This window comes from Penicillium hordei (assembly GCF_028827395.1).
Source record: "Penicillium hordei strain IBT 12815 chromosome Unknown utg000002l_segment0_segment0, whole genome shotgun sequence".
Lineage (NCBI taxonomy): Eukaryota > Fungi > Ascomycota > Eurotiomycetes > Eurotiales > Aspergillaceae > Penicillium > Penicillium hordei.
Window position 1 is genome coordinate 3,389,920 of NW_026623143.1, and position 19,454 is coordinate 3,409,373.

The 19,454-nt window shown below is 47.6% G+C and overlaps 8 protein-coding genes across 8 annotated transcripts; 6 read left to right on the forward strand and 2 right to left on the reverse strand.

Annotated features, from left to right (window-relative positions):
* Positions 1-222: 222 nt before the first annotated feature.
* N7537_004605 (alpha/beta hydrolase) lies at positions 223-1,263 on the forward strand (the record flags this gene model as incomplete). Its single annotated transcript, XM_056895662.1, has 2 exons — positions 223-727; positions 791-1,263. 2 exons carry the CDS (start codon positions 223-225, stop codon positions 1,261-1,263), a joined length of 978 nt encoding a protein of 325 aa, XP_056755410.1.
* Positions 1,264-2,271: 1,008 nt separating this feature from the next.
* On the reverse strand, positions 2,272-4,132 carry N7537_004606 (LysM peptidoglycan-binding domain-containing protein; the record flags this gene model as incomplete). The annotated part of the gene is made up of 4 exons (XM_056895663.1): positions 2,272-2,690; positions 2,754-2,806; positions 2,866-3,450; positions 3,507-4,132. 4 exons carry the CDS (start codon positions 4,130-4,132, stop codon positions 2,272-2,274), a joined length of 1,683 nt encoding a protein of 560 aa, XP_056755411.1.
* A 1,056-nt stretch (positions 4,133-5,188) lies between these two features.
* Positions 5,189-10,742, forward strand: N7537_004607 (glycosyl hydrolases family 18-domain-containing protein; the record flags this gene model as incomplete). The annotated part of the gene is made up of 6 exons (XM_056895664.1): positions 5,189-5,714; positions 5,780-6,206; positions 6,279-8,647; positions 8,705-9,651; positions 9,711-10,193; positions 10,251-10,742. 6 exons carry the CDS (start codon positions 5,189-5,191, stop codon positions 10,740-10,742), a joined length of 5,244 nt encoding a protein of 1,747 aa, XP_056755412.1.
* A 644-nt stretch (positions 10,743-11,386) lies between these two features.
* On the forward strand, positions 11,387-12,877 carry N7537_004608 (uncharacterized protein; the record flags this gene model as incomplete). The annotated part of the gene is made up of 1 exon (XM_056895665.1): positions 11,387-12,877. The coding sequence occupies one exon, from the start codon at positions 11,387-11,389 to the stop codon at positions 12,875-12,877; it is 1,491 nt and encodes a 496-aa protein (XP_056755413.1).
* A 2,946-nt stretch (positions 12,878-15,823) lies between these two features.
* Positions 15,824-16,925, forward strand: N7537_004609 (uncharacterized protein; the record flags this gene model as incomplete). Its single annotated transcript, XM_056895666.1, has 3 exons — positions 15,824-16,249; positions 16,380-16,601; positions 16,650-16,925. The coding sequence occupies 3 exons, from the start codon at positions 15,824-15,826 to the stop codon at positions 16,923-16,925; spliced, it is 924 nt and encodes a 307-aa protein (XP_056755414.1).
* Positions 16,926-17,174: 249 nt separating this feature from the next.
* On the forward strand, positions 17,175-17,354 carry N7537_004610 (uncharacterized protein; the record flags this gene model as incomplete). The annotated part of the gene is made up of 1 exon (XM_056895667.1): positions 17,175-17,354. One exon carries the CDS (start codon positions 17,175-17,177, stop codon positions 17,352-17,354), a length of 180 nt encoding a protein of 59 aa, XP_056755415.1.
* A 39-nt stretch (positions 17,355-17,393) lies between these two features.
* Positions 17,394-17,639, forward strand: N7537_004611 (uncharacterized protein; the record flags this gene model as incomplete). The annotated part of the gene is made up of 1 exon (XM_056895668.1): positions 17,394-17,639. The coding sequence occupies one exon, from the start codon at positions 17,394-17,396 to the stop codon at positions 17,637-17,639; it is 246 nt and encodes an 81-aa protein (XP_056755416.1).
* A 165-nt stretch (positions 17,640-17,804) lies between these two features.
* cwc25 (U2-type spliceosomal complex subunit CWC25) lies at positions 17,805-19,178 on the reverse strand (the record flags this gene model as incomplete). The annotated part of the gene is made up of 2 exons (XM_056895669.1): positions 17,805-19,086; positions 19,153-19,178. 2 exons carry the CDS (start codon positions 19,176-19,178, stop codon positions 17,805-17,807), a joined length of 1,308 nt encoding a protein of 435 aa, XP_056755417.1.
* Between the last annotated feature and the right edge of the window lie 276 nt (positions 19,179-19,454).

The following is a 19,454-nucleotide window of genomic DNA, read 5'->3' on the forward strand; positions in this document are numbered from 1 at the left end:
GTCAATTTTAGTACCTTGACTTCTCTCACATATTTGGCGCAAGTCGCTTTTGTAGGAGGCAATGTGCATACTCATAGTTCCCGGCTTAGGGACATAGTTCCTAAGCGTGAAGTTCTCTACGTTGGCGGACGATACACGAACATAACAGCAAGTCATTAATTCCCACTAGTTCTACGCCTATCTAAGATTGCAAAACAGGACAATGCAACCAATGCTACATCAATGGCTATGATAGGGCAAATTTACGTAGAGAAGCTTTCCCCGAAGCCAACCCCAGCAAACCCACCACTTCCTATTATCTTCATTGCAGGCATGGCTCAGACCGGCACCAATTTCCTTGATACTCCAGATGGACGGCCAGGATGGGCATCCTATTTTATCTCCAAAGGTCACACAGTCTACCTCTCAGACCAGCCTGAACGCGGCCGCTCCTTCTGGTTTTCCGGACAGGGAAGTATGGGGTACATTGGCTCCCCCAATTCTGTCTCCGATATTTTCACCGACGTAGCAAACAACGGCAACCAATGGCCACAGGCGAAGCTTCACACGCAATGGCCTGGCACCGGTCGCATTGGCGACTCAACTTTCGACGCTTTCTACAGAAGCCAGGTGCAGTTCCAGACCGACAACCTCATAAGCGAAGAACAAAATGCGCAGGCATATTCAGCTCTAGTCGACCTCGTAGGCGACTGTTATATCATCAGTCACTCGCAGGCGGGTGCATACAGTCAGTATCTTCATATCTTCAACCAAACACTATGACCCGCTGAAGTGGTTAACGATTGAGTAGGCTGGAGAGTCGGAGACATGCGCCCAGACCTAGTTAAGGGTATCGTCCAACTCGAGCCGTCTGGTCCGCCGTTCACGTTCCGCCCACCGTTTGGGAATGACCCAGCTTTCGCTTTCGGTCTCACTGACCTCGCAATCGGATACGAACCGTCTGCAGGCAAGAATGCCGAAAATATTGAGACAACGATCGAGTCAGCAATCGACGCCGATCATGATGAGTGTATCATGCAGAAGTCCCCAGCGAAGCAGGTGACGAACCTGGCCAAAATCCCAGAACTTGTTGTAACTGGCGAAGCATCGTTCCATGCGCCATACGATTACTGCACTGTCAAGTATTTGAAGCAAGTTGGCGTAGACGTTGAGTACGCGGATCTAGGCAAGGAGGGAATCCATGGCAACGGGCATATGTTCTTCATGGAGAAGAATAACCTTGAGATCGCAGACCGGGTGTATAAGTGGCTGAAAAAGCACTAATCAACGCATAATAAAGTCAATTTCCTCACTGTATTGCTCCATAGTGTCTGGGTTGGGTTTGGGGCCGTGCTGAAGCCTAGTCTTGACTTAGCTACTCTCTCACTTTAATCAGGTCGTGCGCAGTGAGTGGATGAGGCTGTTGGTGACGCTCAGTGAGCACTCAGGGTTGTGCCAGTTTACTCAGTGATAAAAAGCGGCAAAGGATGAGCACTAAAACAGAAAGGGAAAGCCATGTTGCATGGCCTAAAATCCGGTGTATATGTAGCAGTATATACCGGATTTTAGGACGCGGTGCCGCCGCTTTTGCTCAGGGTCCTGCTCACTGATGACCACTTAATCGTACTTGGTAAGCAATAGATGAGACCTCGCGGGTACGAGTGGATCACCAAAACACCATAGTAAATGAGGTTTATTCTACATTTATATCTCGACAACCACTTCTCCTTCATATTTCATTTCTTGTAGATAAGTGTTGATAATCCTTGTTGACACTATATATAAGTTTTAAATCAATCTAACAGCTGCAATATTATAGTATCGAAAATTACGTTGCTCAAAGCTAGAAATATATATATCTCAAGCATCAAATCGTATAGATTTTCCAAAGTCCATAAAGAAAGTATATACCACCTAAAAAGCGTTAGGCCACAAGGAAATATCCGTTGGTCAAGGTAGCAAAGAGGCGCAGAATTTGTCAACTGGATCATGACCACTTATGGACTGAAACAATGAAAAGTACAACAGATCTCCCTTTTTATCTCGGTAGGGCGATGCGAGGGCCTGAAGTTACGCTCCAATGTGAAATAAACCCCGAGACTCATTCCAACGATGACAATGTTGTGACCCAGCTCAAGGGTTGGGCTAAGACTTCGATATTAGAGTTCTCTAAGTACCCAGATTCTATAAACCCAGTTGATTTGATCTCTCATCTGGTATAGACTAGGCTAGATACAAACGGATCGACGATTCTTCAAACAACCAATGTCAAACTGCCTTCTATCTCTGTTCTCAATGTTTGGTAGCGGTTGGCAGAGGCGTAGAGGTACGGCTTCCAGAAATAGACCCAGTTGCGCTAGGGGCAGGATAGTGCATGCAATAGCGGAACTGCTTAGAAAAGGAACAATCTCCCAAGTTGGTCGACGAGTTACTGCTAGTGCTGGTACTCTGTAGAGACGGATTCCACAGTATCAAGTTTGCCACGGTAACATCGTAGAAGTAGCTAGCACTATCACACTGGGACACATCATCGTAGTCATATTGGAGATCAGCTCCCGATGCATATGCATCACAGCCCTGGCGCGTTTGTGGGGCTAGAGGAGCGACCTCAAAGATGGGGGCGTATGTGGCATCGGGCAAACTGGTGTAAGCAACCTTGGAGATTGATGACGAGGGACCTGTGTACCCTGGAGCATTGGGATAGGAATTGACTAATCATTTGTTATTGGTTAGTTGCCCAAAGCCTTGGCTCATTGCGTGAGGAAGGTACTTACTATCTCCCACTGGCTGAACACAGTAGCTAGTATTAGCAAGGAGGTTGGTGCAGCTTGAACGGATTCCAGTTAGTAATAAATCTATTCCAATTACCGAGCAACTCAAACATACTTCACATTTACCTCGGGATTTAGAATGCCGAAGTCGCCCCGAGAAATTCCAAATTTGGCAGTGAAAACATCACACTCCTCACCCTTGCCCACCTTGTAGTACTCTCCGCATCGGGTTGTAGTATTGGCAGCTACATCGCTCGGAACTGGAACAGCAGAGCTTGCAGTAGAACCAGCAACTGAAGTGGTGGTTGCCGGTGGCACGTACTTCTGGCCTGGTTCATTGATGCAAATCTGGGAGTCAATAGTGCGATTGAAGTTATAGCAGCCAGAGTCAATCCAGGGATTATAAGAGCGAAGCTGTACAGCGCTGATGTTGTGTGCAGCAGACACAGAGGTACATGTATCTCCGCTCTGAACGGTATATACATCACATTTGTTTTTGATGCAGAGACTGCCTTTTTTGGGAAACTTCGCACAATAGGCTGGGAGATCGTTGTCCATAAGAAGCTGCCAGGTGGCAACTCCTTGAGATAGGGAGATCGAGTTACAGGTATCTCCAGATTTGATGTTGTATTTGGAGCCACCACAGGTCGTGGTTGGGCCTGCTGAGGCAGAAGAAGTTTTGGAGCCTATGAGCCGGGAACTGTAGCTCAGTGATTAGCATGGAACCCACCAAAGAGGAATAGGGTGGGCCCTTACGAAGACACAGCCGTTGTAGACATTGGTAGCGAAGTGGGTTTAGCCGTCAGTGGATACCCCGTGAAGTGACACGAAGATGTGTAACTCTGGTACAGCGACTTGGAATACACCAGAGGGCCATTCCCATATCGAAATTGGGCGGTATCGCGGAGCTTGAAAAGACTGCATTTGTTGCAATCCTTCTGGCCCGAAGAGCCATTGACTGAAGCTTTGGTCAGATTTCCAAGGACAATGTTGCAATATTCCCCATCGTTGATCAAGCAAGTTTGGTTGAAGTTGAAGTTGATCATAGTAGCAACAGAAGAGACGGGGACAGTGTTTCCATAATCATTGGTATATGTCACGCCATTGCAAGAGTCCTCAATACTCTGCTCCCATGATTGTAGAGCGGAACGACAATCAGATGTGCAGGACCGCTCCAACGAGCTTTCCGTATAAAATCCATTTGGATCCAGCGTAGGAATAGCATTTGAACATTCAGTAATGTTCCGAGAGAGGGCGCCGACACAGTTGTCAGAGTAGTCATTGGGGGCATTAGATGCCGGGAATAAAACGAAGGCATTTGTCACAACGGCGAGGAAGAGAGAAGCATAAAGAAAAACGCCAGGACTTCGTATACGAGACATCCTGGAAATGCCCTATAAGGGATGAATGAAAAGAGAAGGAATAAAAATCACAAAATGAGAGAGAGCATTGAAATGAGCGAGAGTATCAAAATGAGTGGCAGTAACCTTGGGTACGAGATGAGCAAGGTCGACAGTGTTCTTCGGATTGTATGAATGCTATCAAGCTCAGACACGGACTGGAAAAGCAGCTCCACGAGCAAACCAATCGAGAAGTAGCGATTCCCTCAGCCTTCCCCTGAATGAAGATCCGGAAGACACGGATACAAACCATGTCTCATCCTTGGGGGCCATCTTCCCGTGTGGGATTTCTCGCTTCACGTTTCTTCTGATAAAGAGTAGTGAGTGGTGTTGCGGTTGATAGCGTCTTGGCAATGCATCGTGAAAATATTATCCAAAATGGAGATGTCGATCAGGGCGCAACAAGGAGTTCAAGTGGGGATTTTGCCAAGGGTGAAAGGCAACTTGAAGCATTTCGACACCATGTTCGCTCGTATTTAGTGGAGCACACTGGAAATTTATTTCAAGCGATTGAACACATTTCTCCAGTTAGCGTGAGGCTGATCATTGGGGCCAAAAAAAAAGCGAGGAAACCTGCAGCCAGTGTTTCCAAATTGTCATGGAATCCGTGGTCTGTGGTATTGCCTAATTGACCCGATTCGACATTCAAGAACGCTTTTGTATAGAAAGTATCAACTTGACTCAGCTATAAAATGGAAAAATGCTCTAATCAGGAGTTATATCGGTTTAGTTCGAGAAGGAATTACGGCTTCACAGCTTCGGTAAGCTCAAGTACCAAGAATACGCCAAGATAGGGTCCACCACCCTAATTATACACCCCACAGTTATTCAGGTCTGATGTGCTCTGATATTAACTTTGGCCCCCGGGCGGGAAGAATATGCTAAGTTCCGTGGGATCGCCTGTTCGACGTGACGAAGCATACAGGAGAGATACGAGTATGTTGTTGTATAATATTTTCATAGATAAATCAACTCGCATAATGGAGTATCATCCACACTCTTCATTCATTTTTAATTGAATAGTCACTCTTTTGTACCATGGCTCGACGAGCCGTTCAATCGTTTATATATTTCTTTATATTTTTATTTGTTACCGTCCGTGCCAATGACAACCTGGTATCAGAAGCACTTTCAGGGTTAAATGCTCTAGTGACAGATGATCCCTATAGTTGCAACAAGACTACTCCATGCTCCAATTCGGCATGCTGTAGTAAATCTGGCGTTTGTGGATTTGGTGATCAGTATTGTGGCACAACAGGCGAGTCTCCGAACGATGCATGCTGGAGTAACTGTGATGCCCATGCCGAGTGTGGTAAAGATGCTCTACACAAAGGACAGAAATGCCCACTGAATGTCTGTTGCAGTCCTTTTGGATTCTGTGGTACTACATCTGAATTTTGCGACAAAGGCTGCCAAAGTGGATGTGACCAGCCCTCATCAAATGCCACTGGCAGTGATGTCCAGCAGCGCATCATTGGATATTACGAAGCTTGGCAGAAGGACAAGCAATGCATGGGCATGAACATAGATCAGGTTCCCGTCGAGAGCTTGACCCATATCAACTGTGAGTGGATAGTGGTCTGGTGGCGATTTAATCTGCTTCGGATGTCTCTGACCTATTATTACTAGATGCCTTTGCCGTTATTGAGCCAGATACCTACAAAGTCGGACCGATGCCGAAGGCCGATGAGTCCAGTCTCAGCGATTTTACAGCACTGAAGGAAAGGAATAAGAATGTCGTTGTCGGTGTCTCTATCGGAGGATGGGACTTCAATAACAACCACACGGATACTCAAGGAGTTTTTGCCGATGTTGTCTCCTCAGCGGAAAAGAGGAAGAAATTTATTGATGAACTGCTATCGTTCATGAAGCATTATGCCTTTGATGCTGTTGACCTCGATTGGGAATATCCTGGTGCTACGGATCGCCAACCTCCAAAGTCAAACACTACCGCCAACACCGAAGGCTATGTGAAGCTCATGCAGGATATTCGGAAGGCTTTTGATGCAGAAGACAAACAATACGAGCTTTCTTTCACTGCTCCCACATCCTATTGGTAAGACAGCACTATTGGAATTGACTTCTTGTTGTATCCATTTTGATAAGAATATTACTAACAGTCTCCTAGGTATCTTCGATGGTTTGATATCAAAGAGATGGCTAAAGCTGCGGACTATGTCAACTTCATGTCCTATGACCTACATGGTGTCTGGGATCGTGATGATCCTATTGGAAACCATGTCCTTGCCCACACCAACTTGACAGAGATTAAAGACTCTATGAATTTGCTGTGGAGGAATGAAGTTCCGGCCAAAAAGGTTAACCTAGGATTGGCCTTTTACTCAAGAACATTCCAGTTAAAAGACAAGGACTGCTGGCATCCCGGGTGTCTATTTAAGGGTGGAGGTATGGAAGGAGCTTGTACAAAGAACTCCGGTACTCTCTCCTATCGCGAATTGGTCGATGTGATGGCCTCGCGCAATATCACGCCCATATATGACAAGGAAGCCGCTGTCAAGTACTTCAAGTGGAATGAAGACCAATGGGCATCGTTTGATGATCAGCAAACATTTCAACAGAAGATCAAATGGGCCAACGAAGAGGGACTAGGTGGTCTGTTAATTTGGTCTTTGGATCAGGATGATAGCAACCTCGATGATCTTCGTGGTGTCGTTTTCCCCCGGGACGTTAAGGTCAGCGAGAGTCTGGCGGATGATGTTAGCTTCTGGGAAAGCCAGGCTGTTGGCGACTGTCAGACCAGTCCATGTGGCGGAAAGTGCAGCACCGGTCTGATTGAGATCGAGTCTATCGACTGTCCCTCGGGCGATGGCCCCCAGAAGATTTGCTGTCCTATTGCCTCTGCTCCAGATCCAAGTACCTGTACCTGGCGAGGAGGCGAAACGGGGTCGCTTTGCAATGGCCAATGTCATGGTGGAGAGGTCGCAATTTCCTCTAGTGTTGACGGAGGAAATGGCCATTGCACAGATGGTCGGCAGTTTTACTGTTGTCCGATCCCTGAGGTAGCCGAAGGAGGTGGTATAAACTGTGGTTGGCAATATGGTTGTCGCGACGATCAGAGTGCGTTGACCTATGCCGGAACATTCTTAGAGGTATTGGAAGGACCTGCCAAGCTTGCAGGTCTATTTGGAAAGGCACTCTCGGATGCACTCAGTGATCTCGATATGGAAAATGAGAAACAGTATTGCTGCAGCAAGGAAGAGATTAAGAATTGGAAAGACTGCTATTGGGCGGGAACCACTGATAAATTCGTCTATTCTTGCGATGACAACCACTGCAATACTGGCCACGAGGTCATGTTGACCAACAGCCCTTACGGCGGTGGAGAAGACTGCTCACCTACGACTCGGCAACGCGCATTCTGTTGCAATCCTGCAAGTGGAAAGAGCCCCTTTATGCCTGTTCCGCTCGACTATCTGTTCCCTGAGCCTCCCCCTGATGAGTCCACGGCGGAATTCAATCTGAAGGTCGATGATACTTGGGGAACAGGCAAGGCAAAGACTACAGAGAGCCCAAATGACGCGTCCTTCGGCTTTGTGGTAATTACCGCACCTGAAGAAGTGTCTGTCAGTCTGGACAAAAGAGATGGATCTCCCTGGGAAGTCATGGACTGCATTGACTCCGATAGCGAAGACGAACAGACCATACGAGTCATATGCACGGATTCTTCGGAAGACAGCCTTTGTGACAAGATCCACCTGGGTAAGGGTGTACCCGGCACTATTCTTCAGATGCCAGAATCTTGCGGTCCAGGAAGATACGCTGTGGCCAAGGACTTCCAGTTATCCGCAAACCAAACACTTGCTGGGCACTTGGCCAAGCGCGACTTTGGCTCATCTCAAGTCTACGACCTGACATATGACTATAACTTCCGACGCGTGCCTCGAGACTATGGAGAAAGTCAGATGCGCGTTGACTTCAGCAACGAGAAAGGCTACTGGGATGCAGTCGTTAACCGACCCGGCCAAGGAAAGACCAAGCGTGATCGATCATCACTCCACGAGAATCCTAAGCGCTGGATGGAGGAAGAGTGGCGAGAGGCATACCATTCTGAGTCGATCTCTCGTGATGAGCTTCACAAGCGGTGGTTTGGAGAAGATGTCCTCGCCTGGCTACATAACCTAGTTCACGTTAGCGTGGAAGCAACCAAAGAAATCACACACACTGTCGATGAGACAGTTGAAGTGATCTTGATTGATCAACAATTTGGCCCATGTCCCGTTGGCCCTGCACAAGCCCAGGCTAATGTTCGTTCGACCGTGAACGCCCATCTCCAGGTCGACACCTCGTTCGGGTTGACCATTATTGTCACATTAGGTGAGGACCTCGACCTCAGTCAGTCTTACCTGTTCTTCAAAAACAAAGGCGAGGTGACAGCCAAATTTGAGCTTGACGCGGTAGCCTCACTCACATACAGTTCCGGTGATGTCAAACTCTTTGGTCTTGATGATTTCCCCGGTGCCACTTTCCGGGTTCCAGGTACGAAAACATAGCATCCAGTGCAATGGGGAAAGATTTACTGACACAATAGTCTAGGTATTGTCACCGTAGGTCCCAACCTGGCTGTATATGCCTCTGCTGATGCCCAGTTTACCGTTGCGGGGCACTTAGAAGCGGAGGTTACAGTTGCCAAATGGGAGATTCGGCAGACCTATCCAGAGAATGCCGACTATCCCCCAGATGCAATTCAGAAGCCTGACAATGATGGCACCCAAACTTTGGGTAAGCCTAGTTTCGAGGCAAGCGTTACTGCAACTGGAGAGGTTGCTCTTCATCTCAAGCCCACAGTGCAATTTGGTATTGTGTTTGACAAAAGATGGAAGGTGGATAAGTGTACCGTTGATTTGGTCCTTGATGGGTACACGATTTTCCATGCAAAGGCTGGTCTCTCGACAAGCTCGGACAATTCTTGTCCATTCTCCTATGGTATTGATGCCGGTTCCAACATTTACGCTGAGCTCAATGCACCCGAGATATATGGCTGGGGTGGTCAGACTCAAATTCCCATCGCTAGTGTTCCGCGAAAGCAGATCACTCCAGAGACATGCCCGGGAGACAACAAGCGTCGGTCGCTTGATGAGATCGAACATTTGTCAAACAATTATGTTTCACCATACAGCTCTGATATGCTGGCTGTGCACCAAATGGACAAACGTGACACGTTCAGCTTAGGACCTGTGATCAGAATTCCAGACACTTTCCTTTCTTGTCCAAGCAACACTTCAGACAAGGGTGAGATCGACTGTCCTGTTTGCAAATCGAGTGAAGACAGTGATAGCTCGGTGACCCGCCGCGACACAGGAGATACGTGCGTCTACTTCGGTCCTCCAGTTCCGGAGTCATGTAAGGACGGATCTTCTCTTTCCAAGAGGGCAACTGGAGACAAGGAAATCAGTCTTTCGTGGTTCGCTGGATCGTTCTTTTACTCCAAGTACCCACAGTGCTCTGTTGGAAACCTCAATTCATTGAACCAAATCGCTAAGGTTGGTCACTTGCTCATGCCCCTGGAACAGTCCTAAATTCATGCTAACGGTCTGAAAAGTGGTACATGCCTGAGGGTGCGGCGGCAGGCGGCGGCTGTAGCCCAAAGATTCAAAAGTATCCTGCAGATGCAAACTCAAATACTGTCAAGGGAGTCGATATGAAACTCTTCCAAAACGATCATGTTTTTGAGGCTCAGACAGTTTCAAAATTCCTAGAATGGCTCTGTCAGGGCTCCAGGGAGCTCAAGTATTCAAAACAGAAGATCATCTTCCCTAAGGGCTGGCAACAACCAAATCCAGCCTGGTGTGCTGCCGTCTTTGGCTCCGACACAGGTGGCTTTGAGTACCCCGAGTTCCCCGGTGACAACGATGAAGCCAATTGGATCGGAGTCACAGCGGAGAGACTTGCAGGTCTTTCCAGGCAGAATCTCATGGCTCTCTATTTCGGCGACGCAAATAACTCCAAAGGTAAAGTTATTGGAGCCCAAAGGCGGAAAATCCCACTTGATGATGCCCAAGCGGCTATGAACGTGGTGAGAGATGTAAGCAGCTTAACCATTTCCGTCACCTCGTTGAACGATATACTGACTCTTTCTTAGGTCGTCAATGTATTCTTCTACCTCAATGACCCAAACATCAAGCCAATGTGGACTGAGCCTTCTAATGGAGTTGAAGAAGCCTCTAAGCTTTTCGACGATCACTTTTGGGGCACCGCCAAGGGCGAGCACAGTTACCAGAACACAGGAACACCTTTGAAGCCTCCACCAAAGCCTGCAAATGTTCAAAGCTGGGGTCTCCGAACTCTGTGGTGCTACTGGATTGATCAGCATCTCTATCTTTCTGAAAAGGTGGCCAAAGACTGGATCAAAACGGCCAAGACAGAACTTGGGAAGTACAAGAACGCCGACCCCACTAAGGTCTCGGCGCAAGACAAAGCAACCATCGCCAACTTTGTTCAAAAGTCCATGGCTCCTGGAACTCTTCTGAGCGAGCAACACATGGTCTTCCCTTTGGCACCCGGTGGTATCTCAGGTCAGTCGGGTGCCTATGGCATGTGGGGTAATAATGGCTACGGTCCATTAGGGCTCTAGATGGCTGAGTATCGAGGAGACGTATTCATGTACTCTATTTTCTATCTGAATTATTTTTCCATGTATATGTTGACATTCATGCATGCGGATATCAGGTATCAGGTGGTTTGAGACCACCACACTGCCTAATCTACTATTGTTAGATCTACGAATATCTGTACAAACCGATCCAAATAACAATTCAATCCTAGCTCCCACCCTGTAAATGCGAGTATACCTCATTAGTCTTTCTTTGGTTTCAGCCAACTTCATGTAGATACCCTCTTATTTTCTTACACTGTGAGCAACAGCGATGTGATATTTAATCTTTACATATTTCGTGAATTGGAGTGAAGAAGAAATGTATAATCTGTATAATCTGTATAAAATACATTAACCAACAACCGACCCGCTGAAAACCTTCTAAATTAGCGGTATGGAACCGACGTCGATCGTTATATCCGCAACACCAAGACGAGAAGATCGACGTATTACGAGCCCCTTTGTCCTCCAGTGTTCGGAGGGGCGGGCAGGGATTAATAGTGCTTAGTCACCGCCTAAGACGCGAGCCTGCGGGCCCGTGTCCAGAAACCCAAGGTGATTGTTACTTACAACTTGGAATATCTCGTTTTTGACTTCCATGCATATTCTACTTGACACATAAGATGGCTAGAACAGAGCAGACGAGGCCCGACCCTGAGTATACGGGTCCCAAATGGCGGCAACGTGAATACCCTGATCATCAAGGTGACACCGTCATTCTTGGAAAGATTGCTTCCAGAGATCGTGAATATCATCAACCAGAAGGACGAGATGCATTTCGACTTCAAATTTACAGCAAAACCCCCATAAAATCAGAGGACTATCAAAATTTGCACGACTACTTTTTCCAAGAACTGGTACATGGATGTTTCATGGAAATCTACTCCTACAATCCACCCGACGCCCTCGCCTGCGTTGAACACCAACGGCGGGAGATTGCCCACCGCAAGCGTCTCCATGCTCAAACGGAAAAATCTCCCGAAGTGCTGCCGCCATTGATTCCAAACCTTCGAGCAAGCACTCAAAATGACTTTGGGTCGGGCTTCTGTATTCTCCTTACATCGGAAAGCTATCAAGCTGGCTTTAGTGCAGAGGAGCGAAATGATCTTGGAACCGGGCCCCTATGGATCACTTTTAATCGGAAATTTCCTAGTGAAATCCCGAATTTGAATATGATCACCCGGCTGGGTTCGTCGTTACTGAACTACGACCGTTTTCGAAAGGGTCAGATTGAAGTGTCCCCTGAAACGAATGAAACGAGTGTCAAACTCATCAATGACCAAGAATACATGGACGACACTGTATCTGATCTTCTGAAGGGGGTTTTCATGAATTTTGTCAACCTCGGCGACATTGATTATGGGTTTGGTGAGGCTTTACCGGTGGAAACAAAGTTCGATGCACAACAAACCAAGGAAATTCTTGAGAGACAGGAAACAGACGAAATCAAGGCCGTGGATCAAAGTAAACTCCACCTTACATGGCATGATGCCACATTGACAATAGCAAACAAATCCTCGGACTGCGATATTCAATATGTGGTTTACGTTTCATTCTTGGCAGACATACAAGATTCTTCGCTTTTGGAAACAACAGCTCGAACATTCACAGCGGCAATCATCTCTCAGCTTGGCTTCAACAAGTCGATTCGCCTCCAGTTCAAAACTCCTAGCTCATCATCATTGTCCTGCCTACTCTCTCAGCGCAACGAGTTTCCCGTCGGTGCTTTGCACAATTTCGACGCTGGTACTCGCCAAGAACGAACATTGCCTTTCGGCATTGGCGACTACGCATACGAGCCCATTGCACACAAATTCTTCGCAGTGGTTCTTGATAGACCATCATTTGTCACACAGCCAGGTGTTTTGTTTTTCACCGTCTTTAATGAGTTGCAAGAAGAGATGGAGCCGACCGAGATCAACCTCGTGGATGTTAAACGCAGTGCGGGTATCCCCGAAGTCGCGAGGCGGCTTGCTATGCTTGCTGTGGAGGAGGGGCTTACTGACAAGCCTAAGAGAACACTGACGCCCGAAGAGCATCGGTCTTTGATGATGATATCAATGTCATCGGAGGAGTATCAATCATGGTTAGATATGGTCCGTGAAAATGAGTAAATTGTCTGGCCCGCGGGCAGAGTGATCGGTCCAACTTCATCAATTTTAATCTTACAAGCACTAGATAGAGATTTGAATGCCATGTAAAATGGCCTATGTGCTTCATGTAATGCTGACACTGTTACTAGAGTAGCGTAATTCAACCTGCTTAATGTTGGATACTTTCGATAAGAAATAGCCCTTTATTTACCCACCCAGGAGGGCTTCACGGCCACTGAAGCATCGATCCCATTGCGACAGTTGCAAGTTCCATGTTGAGCACCGTTGACCAGAGCATCGAACATCGTCCAGTAAACATCGTCCTTCAGTCTTCTTGTGGCTGATACGGCTAGAATGGCTCAAGCTCAAACGCCGCGGCCTGGTGCTGCTCCAGCGAAAGGCCGAAGATCGAGCGATACTCATAGGCTGTAAGATATCTGACTTCTTTCCCGGGCTCTGGATTGCTTGCTTACGATAGGAACGAGACATAACACGCATCTCATAACCAATACTCAATCTGCCACGAGCTGGATATTTAGGTACAAATGCATGCTTCTGCAAGTCGTTATAAACAAACAGCGTGTCTGTACATATATACCCCTTGGCTTTAGCCAACAGGAAAGTGAGGCTGAACACAGTTCAAGCCCAATACCATTCACAGTCGCCTTGCTAGGCTGCGCTAACCTGACTCGCCTCTCAATCTGCTTCTTTTCAATTCTGTTCAATATCCTCTCCTTTCTCCTCATCCCAATGTTACTTCATTTAATCCATTGTTTCTGACGCAATAAACCCTCATATTATCATTACAAATCCGGAGAAACCGTCGTGGGAATATTCTCCTCCACGTTCTTGATCCACATATCTGTCGGGAAATACAAAGCCTCCTTGCATCCATAGTAGTCTGCTATAACAGCAACTTTGGCGAGCATCTCAAGGGTCAGCTTTCGGGGTATATGGTAGTATTGACCATAAATAGCCCGGGCTACGTAGTGACATGTATAACTATTAGTTGTTTAGTTATGTTGTAAAAAATGCCAAGTTAGGGCTTGATGATGTCAGCACATTTGACCCGTGGACACTACTTACATATATGTAGGTATACCGACGACGAGGTAGATGTATTATTTGAGAAAGAACCTCTTGTGTCTTGAGGAAGGAGTCCTTGGAACAACAGTGACTTCCACCTACATGTAGGCCGAAAAGAATTTCCCCTTGTCAACGCACACCTTTGTGCTGTTTTCGTTTCTCGCGTCTGCCGTCAGTCTTTTCTCTTTGTTTTTATTTTCGAAAAAAAGGAAATATCCCTTCCCGGCAATATTGGACTCAAGCAGCCTCGTGTAAGTGTTGGGTTTCTTTCCTGAGGCCTCCCAATCCCCAATGCAATGAGGCTTCTACCATGACTATCATACTCCCAACGATTATCACATATTCATAGATTTTTGAACCATGTACCAATAAACGATAGCCTTTGCTATTATTGGAACCTGCCAGGCTATACGAAGGCAGCTGCCGCCGGTTGAAGGCGCTGGGCGCCCTCAACTAGATGTTCCTCGCCCCTCTCCCCGTAAGATCCACATTCCTGCTTTTAGGGAAAGGTTATTAATTTGAGATGTGACTGCTGCAGACCAAGCGCAAGGCGCACCGTGCCTTTCAATGCGGCAAGGCCAAGAAGGGTATGGCATGATATTGTCCATGGTACCTTACCCAAAAGTTCCCTCTTGCTTTCGGCTTACTTCACTCTCGCTTCTTTCTCGCTTCGTTCTCGCTTCGTTCTTTTTCACGTTGCTCTGTTGCTCACAGACGAGTGGCTAACATATCAACAGTCAAGTCTGCTGCGAAGGGGGGTACGTGTTATCCCCAAACAACTCTACGGAATAAGCGAACAAAATGTTGACATACCTTATGTGCTCAGCAGCCGCCTCCAACAGCACTGCTCCCTCCAGCCCCGGCCGCACTCCCCTTATGGCCCCCGCCCGCCAATGAGGCACACGCCACTGGCGTAGTTGGGAAGTTGATCCTGATACAGAATGTCGAGGTCAGTGTTGTCCTCATGGGAGCAGGTTCTAATGAATATTGCTTAGGACGTGCCCCCGCTCCTGCCACCACCATCGGTAAGAACAATGCCAATACGCTCTTATCTTACCCCAGCACTATATCCTGACTTGGCGTGTTGCTGCATTTCTTGGTGTGGTTGCGTTTTCTTACTACGCTGAAGCGTCATTGTGTTCTGTGTTATCAATGGGATGTGCTAACGGTTAATCAGTGGGCGGCGCCTCCAACAAGGAGGAAGGTGAGAGAAGAAGAAAAAGAACGAGAAGGAAGATTGAGGAGCATTGCCACCCATTGTTTTTTTTCGTTGGCCGTTTAATTTATTTTCTCTTTACCAGAGTTAAGGCTTCGGCCCAAATGCAATCAATAAGCCGGCGAGACTGGTTGCCCGGGCATTTTAAACAACCTTTTTGCTATAGAGAGTAGTTAGATTCATACTCCTATTTTAGCATTGATCTGAGCCATTGTGAGTTCCCGTATGCCACCCTTTAATGGCCCTTTTTAGACAGTTGATGAGTCCTCGTAGTCAGGCTTGAACACCGGTGCCCTCCCTACGTAGGGACTTATCTTCTCTTATGGGCTCCCAAGGTTGACCTTTGCTGAGTAGGTAACTCCAGATGAAGCGGAACCTCGGGAATTCCAAGGTTGCTATATTCGAAAGCGCAGACCGTCTCTGCAACTCAACTAAGCTGAGCAGAGTAGGTAGAGTAAATACCTAGGTAGGGTTATATCCATGAGCGAAGTACCGGTTAATCAGAAAGTTCCAAATTAGAGTGTGATTGAACCCAAGATCTACGGGCTTGATCCAAGATTACATATAGTACATGTAACTATGACACCTATATAAACCCTTGGAATCTAGGCACCTACATCTTTTTCAGGCTGGCGCAATTTTCTTTTCCCTTCAAATATCTCGATATGGCCGAGACACAAGCTCAGCCCCATGACTTTCTCAGGTCCCTCGTTCAACAGGCCAGAGATCTCGAGCCTGATTTCCCTTCTCCCGATGACTTCCAAAAACTTGGAATTAAAGCATTCCAGGTATCCCTGGCTCCGGAAAATGACGAAAGTCTCCAATTTGAACCCTGCTTCTTTCGGCCGCACCCCGATAAACCGTTTCAGAAATATCCAATCCACGTTTTGGCCTTGGAAGATGATCCACAGGACATACAATACACCGAAACCTTGAAAGATTACATAGAGGATGCTCTGACGGAGAATTCCCCTGAAAACGCTCCAATAATTGCGAGAATGGAATACAAAATGTCGTCGGATTTTCCGCCAGAGCGCGATCCATACAATGCCAAGGATGTAGAGAAGATGATTGAGTCTCACATCCGGGTGGTAAGATACGGAACGCATGAATGGTTCGCACTTGGAGACCTCAGGGACGATAAGCAGGAATGTTGAGAGCAAGTAAACAGTCAAGTGTTGAATGCTAAATATAAAAGTAACCATTGGTAGCCCGGACCAGAGTGAAAATGACCCTGATACTTACGAGGGATTTGGAGATCCAAAACCGTGGCAAGTGATCAATCATTACCGATACAGCAGTCGCCCTTTGAAGCCGCATGTATCGCTCAACTCTGGCCTGATACAAGCCAGGGGCCTCACTAGCCACGAGCTGAGAGCCATCGTGAACGTGATGCTTCTTCGAGTGAATCACAAACCGTTCGGCAGATGCCATATTCATCCAGTATGTGATTTTGCACATTTTACTTGATTATATCTAAGATATGTACAGGTTTTGGTTCTCTCTTTTATGGGCGATTATCAGGGGAGAATCATTCAAGCTTCGTATGATGGAAAGGGACTGATTCTACAATACTCGCAACTATGGAGCTTTGCAGACATTACGCAGCCAAATAGTACTTATTTTATAACACATGTGTATAGTGCCCGCCATGTAGATATATGGAAACATTCTGTGGAAAGGAGCGTATACACTTTAGTCCAACCTCCCATCTTCAACTCTCCTGACCTCTCCACCACCAAAACCTCCAGGTCGAAAGTGCCCTAGACCCGTCTGCTCTCTTATAAAAAGGGCAATCCGAACATTCGGGAACCAAACATCGAAAGGTTCTATGGCAAGAGACAGGCCAGAAGGTCGTGTGGATAATGCACGACAGGACAAGGCGCTGGTTACAATGCCGTTGCCCGCCCCACGTATGTCCGATACCGACTATCATGAAATATTTCCTGACCAGACTTCACAGACTCATGCCTGTCTCACAGGATAATTATGAGATATTCCTAGCAATTACCCCCTATGAGCCTGAGTACGTCGAGTGCTTCGAAGGCCAACGTTTCGAACCATCAAGCTGTGATTATCGACAAAGCCACTATTCACTACAAGCTACAAGCCGACTGCAAGTCCGAACGAGCAAAGCAAAAGGTGGAGAACATGATTCCGACAACGACGAAGGATTTTGGTGGAAGTCCCGATTAGAGCCATAGCACCGACGATGCTGTTAATTCAATCTCAATCATGGGAACATTTCAAATGAAGAAGACTGCGCGGAAAACTAATGCAGTCGGAAGAGGTGGTGACATCAAGCCCTCGTGGAATCCTAAAGGAATGGCCCCCGTCTCAGAGTGCTGGTCGTTCCAAAATGGCTACCAGCAGAAGGGTGACCCCAGGTACTCGAAACAGGATGTAGTGAACTGTGCTGCTCGTGATGTGCTACCCGTGAGGATGGCCATGTCCTCCTCAGCTCCCCAGATGTCTAGATAAATATGGATCTTGGAACACACGCAGGATACTAAAAAGCTTGAACAATGGATATCATTGACATGTGTATCAAAACTCCTAGTAACGCTAAAAAGAGAGCAAGAAGTCATGAATATAGACCCCGAAGTAAAGGCAAATGCTTAGTCCGACATAGAAACCAAGACGGACCTAATCCTCCTGCATCTTCGCAAGTCCACCACGGCTACGCCGAATGCGTTCATCGAGAGTATCCTCCTGTACTCGCTTATTGACATCAGACATGAACCTGCCCCGGTCTGAACGCAGGCGATCGTCAGCCTCACGCTGTTCTTCCTCTTTGGCAGAGATCTCCTCAATTCGCTGGCGTCGCTCTGACTCGATTTCTGTGGCGTTGCTTTGCATCTCTGCCAACTTGCGACGACGTTCTTCCTCCAGTTCCTTGGGATCAGGTTTGTTTGCTGGTGCGCGGGCCGGGGGTGGCCCCATGGCCCGACCAGAGTCACGCCGATTATTGTATTCGCGCCGGGGAAAGTCACGACGACGATCTTCGTCAACAGCGGGGCGTTCTTTGCGATCGCTAGATGGGCGGGGGGATCGGGAGTTACGGGTTGGTGAGCGGTCCCGTCCACCTCTATCTTCGCGATCTTGGTGTCGGCTGGAGTAGGAGTCTCTGTCTCTCTTGTCTTGGTAGTCGCGACGGTCTCGGCCCCGGTCCCTATCGTCCCGGCGGGATCGGTGCTCATCGCTTCTCCGCTCACGGTTGTCTGGGCGGTATTCGTCGTCACGGCGTTCACGATCACGGTCACTTCGGTGTCTGCGCGAAGATCGATCGGGCGACCCAGGTGATCTAGATCTGTGTCGTCGGGGTGAAGATCTTCGGTGGTGGCGGTCACGGCGGTCATCACCAGCATCATCACTATAGCGTCTGCGCTTTGAGTCATGGGTACGATGGCGACGTTCACGATCCTTTCCCCGATCGCGATCTCCACGCTCCTTCTCTCTTTCCTTGCGTCTGAACGTCTCTTTCACCATCGCCTCGTAGGCCGCCTGTTCTCTCTTCTTCACCTCAAGTAGCGGGTCCGCCATAACCTTCGACATAGTATCGCGCGCCGAGACAATAGACGGGCCGGCCGCGACACCATTGCCCACTACCTCCGAACCCTTCTCCAGCTTCTTAGTGTCAGGGTCGTTTTTCAGGAGAACTCCGTCGATGCGTCGCTTTCCAAGCAGATATCCCTCCATCTCCTCCGAGTAGTGCCCGCTCTCGGTCGAGGGCGCCTGGTACATCCAGTCGACACGGCGGTGTTGCTTTGTCTTTCCGGAGGCTTCTTGGAGGCGTTGAATTTCCTCCATTTGGCGCTCCTCCTCGCGCTCACGTTGGAGTTGCGCGATCTGTTTGCGCTCTTCGAGAGCGCGTTTCTCTTCTAGCCATACGCGCTCCTGGTTCTTGATCAAGCCTGGGTGCCATGACCTGGTTGGAGGTTAGTGTTATGCTTCCCTCTCGGGGTAGATATTGAAGCCGGAACTCGGTACTTACTTCTTCAGGTTCAAATCTCCACCCATGATGCTTGGAAATGTGAAGAATAAAGTTTTTAAAAAAAAGTTGGAATGAGGAAGTCGCTATGTCCGAAGGTCCATCCCAGGGACGGTAAATCCAAAGCTCAATCGCCACTGATCATGTGATCACGTGATACAATACTACAACCTTTTGATGTAGAAGTTTGTTCGGTGAATATGTTGAAGAAAATAGAATAATAAAATGGAGGATGTATCTTTAATATTTTAACTTGCAAAAAGGGATCTAGACATCCATATATCCTCAAACAATTATCAAGGAAG